The sequence below is a fragment of the Montipora capricornis genome, chromosome 6 (assembly GCF_036669925.1).
Source record: "Montipora capricornis isolate CH-2021 chromosome 6, ASM3666992v2, whole genome shotgun sequence".
Taxonomy (NCBI): Eukaryota; Metazoa; Cnidaria; class Anthozoa; order Scleractinia; family Acroporidae; genus Montipora; species Montipora capricornis.
In genome coordinates, this window is record NC_090888.1 from 855,449 (window position 1) to 862,948 (window position 7,500).

General features: G+C 42.1%; 1 protein-coding gene across 1 annotated transcript in view; it reads right to left on the reverse strand.

Annotated features, from left to right (window-relative positions):
- Positions 1–7,500, reverse strand: part of LOC138051115 (serine/threonine-protein kinase mTOR-like) — a 43,648-nt gene that overhangs the window by 3,283 nt on the left and 32,865 nt on the right. The window contains exons 49-60 of the mRNA XM_068897260.1: positions 7,480–7,500; positions 6,721–6,903; positions 6,037–6,171; positions 5,579–5,753; positions 5,220–5,355; positions 4,270–4,417; positions 3,403–3,525; positions 2,680–2,762; positions 1,947–2,019; positions 1,779–1,853; positions 474–609; positions 37–96 (exon numbers count right to left, since the gene is read on the reverse strand). The exon at positions 7,480–7,500 is cut by the window's right edge and continues 102 nt beyond it. Of these exons, the coding sequence (XP_068753361.1) occupies positions 37–96; positions 474–609; positions 1,779–1,853; positions 1,947–2,019; positions 2,680–2,762; positions 3,403–3,525; positions 4,270–4,417; positions 5,220–5,355; positions 5,579–5,753; positions 6,037–6,171; positions 6,721–6,903; positions 7,480–7,500 (1,348 nt within the window). The remainder of the gene's footprint in view (positions 1–36; positions 97–473; positions 610–1,778; positions 1,854–1,946; positions 2,020–2,679; positions 2,763–3,402; positions 3,526–4,269; positions 4,418–5,219; positions 5,356–5,578; positions 5,754–6,036; positions 6,172–6,720; positions 6,904–7,479) is intronic.

A 7,500-nucleotide genomic window follows, 5' to 3' on the forward strand; every position in this document is an offset into this window, starting at 1 on the left:
TCCTCAACCTTTACAATGAAATAACAACGGACATACCCTCCCCTGCGTCGGAGATGGTGCCTGATCGACCCTTGGAGCGCTTGATTTTCGGAGTAGCTGTGAGGAATAGAAGATAAAAAATGATTAATTAGTTTTATAAGGTAGCAAGCGCAACCGTGGTAATTATAACTGTCCCTCTAAGCTGTCATTGTTTCTGGGGTTGGATGGATTGATTCTAATGTTTGATTTACAGTTCACTGAAAGGAAGTCAAGCCAATTATGCGAATTCTTGCGAGAGCTGCTAACAGACCGAAGTTACAGTGAGCCATTGCCCAAGGAAAAGTTAGAACTGACCAACCAACGAACTGTGATACCGAAACCTCAGCGATTGATAGGAGACTGATTATGACATCAAACGTTCAGCAAAAAGTTACAATATTTTTTAGGAGAGAAACATCACCGTTACAAAAACTTGATAGTCAAATGACACTTACAGTCAATCAATCTCCAGTTCAACAAAGGATCGTATACAAATGCTTCAAGAACGGCCATAACACTGTCTTTATGGGCACGGAGAACACGCATTACGCTTTCACAGGTCATTCGGTAATTGCCATCAATACCAGTTACCTGTAATTGGACAAGGAGACAAGAGCATCACGACACGTTATCCGCATAGTCCCGTCTGCCGACTATGCGCTAGTATGTGTATTTCTGATCTCTTCGCACTGATATAAGCCACGCCTACTTCGTTCTCGTTAAAAATTTTTGGGCCTTGCGCGAAGTGACCTTGTCTTCGAACGGAAGCCAAATAAACTTACTAGACTTAAAATGGTTCAATACAATCGCACTACTTTCGAATGGCTTGCAAACTTAGCCTTTCTTATTACAGTACAGTACTACTGAAGAAGACCGAAGTTATGTACCAGCCTGCACCAGGAAAGCCATACCAGGAGCCACGCATAACGGTGAAGGGACAGAACCTCGAGGCAGTCGACGACTTCACCTACCTGGGTAGCACACTTTCTCGCGCCGTGAACATAGACGCTGAAGTTAACAACAGGATTTCCAAAGCCAGCGTTGCCTTTTGGAGACTCCGTGAGAACGTCTGCGAGCGGAGAGGGCTCAGCTTTACCACCAAGCTGAAGGTCTACCGTGCACTGTTCCTAACTCCCCTCTTCTATGCCTGCGAGACCTGGACAGTCTACAGCAGACACGCTAAACAGTTCAACCACTTCCTCGTGAGCTGTCTCCGCAGACTCCTCCACATCAGGTGGCAGGACGAAGTCTCCGACACGGGGGACACTCTCCTGCAGAAAGCCCAAGCCAGGTGGGCCGGCCATGTGGTCAGAATGCCAGACTGCTGTTCTACGGCGAACTGTGCCACTGCAATCGTTCAGTCGGAGGACAGAAGAAACGCTACAAAGACTGCCTCGAAGCGTCCCTCAAAGACCTGGGCATCGACATCAGTACGTAGGAGACGCTTGACCTGGACCGTCCAGCTTGGTGCAGTAAAATCACCACAGGAGCCCGTGCAGCCGAAGCCAGGCATGCCCGAGGGCCAACGAAAGCGTACTGTGCGCAAGGCCCAAGCAGCATCCACTGCCACGACAGCACCCACTAACACGTGTTCTACATGTGGGCGAGCCTTCAGGGCCTGGACTGGCCTAACCAGTCACCTCCGGACCCACAGCCACCGCTCTTTCCCTTGAATCGAACACATGGTCGACTTCGACATCCAAGGACGAACAACAACAACAAAGCACAGTTTTTTAAATTAATTCTCATCGGTTCCCTACCTCCATTGCATTAGTCAACATCCTTGTAAGTCGGAAAGGAATCTTTTCCGGGAACTTCTCTCTTGTCATCGCAACCTTCACAAATACACAAAACCCAAAGTTTACTTGTTCAGTAAAAAACCCCAATTTACCCTAAACACAAATGCAAACACAAGGAGTATTGCATACCTCAAAACAATCACCGAAATCAATATGACAAATCTTTCCGCTCAAACGATTTAACATCAAGTTCGATGGGTGCCTTCAGAGGAAAAATAAAACAGCGCTCTAGATTACATAAACACCACAGAAATAACTCAGGGATACCTTACTGCATATTCCTTAAAATACAAACCCGACCGAGACAGAAATGACCCTGGTTATCCTTGGTTTACTAGCGTGATCCGCCGCCCCCGTTTCAACGAAAAAACAAGCGAAATATTTTTCGGAAAATGAAGTTCAATTCAAGAAGGATCAATTTGAGGCACCAACATGGATGCCGTTATTTTGCTTAGGAGGGCAAATATGGCCCCAGCATTACGGATTATTGGTCCTACAGAATTGCTGACAGCTGATGAGATCCCATACATATATTCGTATTTTTTTATTTTCGTTACAACAAACATGTTGGATACAGTGAAGCTCTTTTTGTCCACGTTCTTTTTTGTTGTCATACTGTGAAGAGATTAGTGTCAGGACTGGTTTAGAAAACAAGGGACATAAACGAATATACAAAAGATAGCTCATGTTCAAGGACCCTAATTCACATCACTGTGGCCGGTGCTGTGTCCTGCAGACACCAATCCAATAAAATATGAGGCTATAAGGGCCTCCTTTATGTTTGACAAGTTATAAAAATATAGTGAGTTTTTTGTTTGTATAAGATTGAAGAATATTAGCCAAAGTGTGGTAATGGATCTACCTGTCTCCAAGACCAAGGACATATCCGACCATTGACATAACAGCAAGTGATCGAGTGTAGTTTGTCCGACGGTCGAACCAAACCTATCAATGGAGTTAAAACTTAATTAGTTGACACACGAAGATTACTTCACGTTTAAAGGACTAATTCTTCCAACTAAACGATTTCTTTATTCTTAGTTCTTTAGCAAAACTGGCATTGACGTAATGCTTGCTTGCATGGCATAACTCTGAGTTTTAAAACAATGACTTGTGGAAGCCTTTACAATGGAATGAATTTTCCACGTGTCCCGTTTACAGGTTCCGATCTAAGAAAAAGACAATGCAAGCTCTAAAGGGGCTATGTCACGCAAAATGATGTAATTTCATGACACCCAAAAAGCAGAATGAAACTTTGCAACAACCACTTAAAACTGTTGAACAACATAAAAGAAATAGAGCAAAAGGAAAGAGAAGCATGGATGGACACAACTGGACAAGATTGAAACGGATTGCATTTGGATAATCTTGGAAAAAGTCGGCCCGACGTTTTTCAAATGGCCTGGATAAATGTCGATTTTTCTCAGAATCATCTTGTTTGTGATGTAACGATAACTTTATCAGTAAAGGAATACCGCATTGCCATGTTCGAGTTTTAAACTCGTGATTAACTAAAGCTTTTCCCCGAAACACCCTAAAATAACGTGACATATCCCCTTTAAAGTACAATGCAATGTTTGAGTACCTCTGAACTCGGGCTTTTGAGCCACAGTAGTTTAGCCAGGTCGTCGCCATTAGTGTTGGACAGCGCATGCTCAAACACTTCAACCTTCTGCATAAGCGTTAAGTGGTCGTAGTCTGGCGCCATCTAAAAAAAAAAAAAGAAAAATAATTTATTAACGGACATTGGTGTAAACAAGTTCTTGGAAGGAAGGACGGATGGTCTGTGAATTAACATTAAGCAATCGATATCCGGTGAACAAGTCCGTGCCCGGGCTTGACAGACCTTGGCAACTTACTTAAAGTGCCCCTGTGACCAAAAAATCAATTCATATTTTTCTTTGGATTTCAAAACTATGTTAACAAAACACTAAGTGACCCACGTTTTAAGCCTTGATTCCAAAAAGACACCTCTTTATTTTAACTGCAATTTTCCTATTTAATGGTCCGCCATTACTTACATTATGTTCTTGAGAGAGCTGGATCGAGGACAAAATGACGTCAAAGGCTCACTAGTTTAAGAATGCAATACGTGTGTACGCCGCAGAATTAATATGCAGCACGGGGGTTTTGGGCTTTCAGACTTTTAAACTCACGCTTTGCATATATAATAAGCTGCGTTCACACACTGAAATTTTAAGCTAGTGAGCCTCTGACGTCACTTTTCCCTGGATCCAACCGTCTGAGGTCCAATCGGTCAGTTTTGAACGTGAGTAATGGCGGACCGTGAAATCCAAAACTTACACTCAAAGTAAACGGCCTTTGGATAAATATCAAACCTCAAAATTTTACCAGTCAGGTGTTAAGCAAACACACTTTCAAAATCTGAAGGAAAAAAGGAAGTGTTTTTTTTTTTATCACAGGGGTACTTTAACAAGAAGACATAACTTACCCTGAGCATTATACGATGTTCGATGTTTAGGAGAATCTTTTTCTTTTCCCTGTAGTCCCGGATAAGTGTGTGCAGTGTATCAGAGTGAGGCACCCAACCAATGAGACCGGAGTTTGTCGACAGTGGGATGACTGCGTAACGCTGAATTCTGTGTCAACAAACCAAACCAACAAAGTACATTTGAAGGGGCTACCATTTGTCACGCAAAATGATGTAGTTTCATGATACCCAAAATGCCCAAAAAGTTGAATAAATCATTGCAATAACCACTTAAAACCGTTCAACAACATAAAAGAACTTCAGGAAAAGGAACGATAAGCATGGATGGACACAAATGGACAAGATTAAAACGGATTGTATTTGGGTAATCTCGACAAAAATCGGCCCGACGTTTATGGCAAATCGCTAGGATAAAGGTCGTTTTTGCCCAGAATCATCTTAATTGTGATGCAACGATAATTTTATCACTACAAGAATTCCACTGACAATGTTATTTTCGAGAGTTAAACTCGTGATAAACTAAAGATTTCGCCTATAAGAACCCTAAAATAGTGTGACATGGCCCTTTTAAGTCTTATTTCTTTCATCGAATGACTGACTAAATGACTCACCAACAAACTGAGCGAAAGAAAAACAGGTAGGCTGTCTGTCTGTCAGACCGACTGGGTGACTTTCTGGCTCATTTGACTGACTGGCTCACTGATAGATTCTAAAAAGGCCTTATTTAATACTAAGATGTGTGTGTACCGTTAAGGAAGACTTCGAGAACCAGCTCCTGTGCCTTTCAGATTGGAAAGCATTGATCTATCGAAAGTCAGTATTCGTCTCCTCGATACACGGGTAACAGCATGCCCTTGGCCTTATGGTTAGAGCACTGGATCTGCTGTTAGATGCCTGGTTTGTACAAAAATGCATTAAATTTACTCGACTTAAGCCGACAGGAAGATTACCCCAAATGTCGTTTTGACGTTTCTTGATCGCCGGCCAAAAGCGTGTTCACCAAACCAAAGAGCTGCATGACGCGCTCGTCCTGCCGCAAATCTTCGTGACCTTTCAATAAAAACATGAACTCCGAACCATTGCTTCCTATTTGAGAATCAACACAAAAGAATAGGGTTAGGATAAACGGTACACGTGCTCTGTTGTATCACCCCCGGAACCATATGGTGGTTAATGAAGGCATGTAATTCAAGTGTCATTGTTACGTTCAATATTTACGATATTGACAAATGGCCGCCGATGATAAATCTTCCGCTCAAACTGTATTTTCGGCGACAAATAACCGATCACTCACATTCATCAAAGTTACCTGTTATACAGAGTTTTCTTGGTCTCTGTTTGGATGTGATCACATTCAGTGAGGAATGGACATGTCTGATGTGTATGACTGGTTTGTGAGGCTCGTAAGTACCAGGCACAGCTAACTCCAAATCACGACACATCAACAGCTTGGGTGACACGTATTGAAGCTCCAAAGAGGTCAGCTGCAATAACAATATTTAACAAAATGAAGCAGCAGTAAAAGGAAAGTGCTGATCTCGATGCAATCGAACAATTTAGGCTACTGTTTCCGAGACGAATTCTGTACGTTTTAGTGAGTTCCAGGGTCAATTACGCTGATTTTGTATCAATACGCCCAGTGACCAAACGTCAAAACTGTCATTTCATTCTCTTAGCCACTCAAAAATAAGAGAAAAGCCATTAAATCAATTGTGGTTAATTTTGGCCAATGACAACGCAGGCAGCAACATATAGTCACAATGATACCTGAGGGAGTTGCTTGGAGATTCTTCTGAATACCAAGTAGTACAGATCCCAAGCCTGGGTCAGATCTTTCACACTTCCCGATCGCTGGTATTTTCTACACCAATCCTGGGCTTCCATAAGGTCACGGCCGTAAGCCTGAGACAAACGAAAAAAAGACAATAAAAAGGCTTTCGATTTCTTATTTCAGCAATACTCCTATCGTTACCAAACTGTGTAACCCGTTTCTTCGAGAAAGGACGCAGCTCTTTACAACCTCTAATTTCATTGGATCCCTTTACGACGCAACTCTATTGTTTTTAAAGTTTTGTATCGTTCTTTGTGTCCATTGTTTTCTGAACTAATCCCGATAGCCGTTGTAATAGCTGCGTACTCTCCCATCTTTGTTGTTTAAAAGATACAAAACACTTGCGTATACCTCCTCCCCTCACATAACTACACAGCTTTCTTTGAACCTCGCTTTTGCTGACAAACTGAACTGATAGGATAAGGGTGAATCCTACCTTAACCTTACAAAGTAGACAGTATGTCTCGGAATGTAAATAGAAAAGAACCTGCATTCCAAATACATCGAAAAGTACAACAGTTTATAAGGATCAATAACTTTCGCGTCAATCTTGTTATAAAAAAAACTCATTCAGGCTACGATATCATTATCATCAACTATTTCTTTCGCTTTGTCCTCACCTGGTTAAAGGAAGTTTCCTTAAGAGTCTGTGGGCCTTTTTCCATCATTTGATGCAGTGGTTCCAATGCAGTAAACATTCCTTTGACGTTGCCTTCGCTGAAGTATAATCGGGAGGCTTCTTCCAGTCCCTCGTGCCACAATTCGTGCCACAAGATAGCTACACGGATCAGCTCTTCACTCACCTGAAAACATCGCCGCTAACTTATGAATCAATCACTGCTAATGCTGACCCGAGTCAAGCAAGTCTGCACAACAGGCAGTATGGATCTAACTCATCCGCTCACAAGATAAGGATATAAATTTAAGTCGAGAAAAATTTGAACTCAGATCGGCTCCGAAACTCGCAAAAGTTTGCCAATCAAAGTTGTTTCAAAATTTCGTGACTGAGCCAAAGGGCGAGAATTCCATGATTCTTGGAACTAGATAAAGAAGGGGCAAAAAGATAAGTAGGAGCAGGCGATAGAAAAAAGGAAGAGAAAAACTCACACCAGTCTTGTGCCTTCAGTCCGAGTCCTTACAAACTGTATCTTTGCTGAGAAACAACTGTTAACCAGTTAAAAATGCCAACGTAATTGAGACTTGAGACTGGGTAGTTTCTCAAAATCACTCTTATCATTCGCTAAGACTAACATGAGAACTATCCATGAAGCCATTAACTTTCCAGGACTTAGTTGATCTCAATCACAGCGTTTCATGTAGATTAACTGAACTGGTCAGTGCATCAGCATCAATAAAGTTTGAGAAGTGATTACACGTACCATGACTGCTTGCTGCACAAG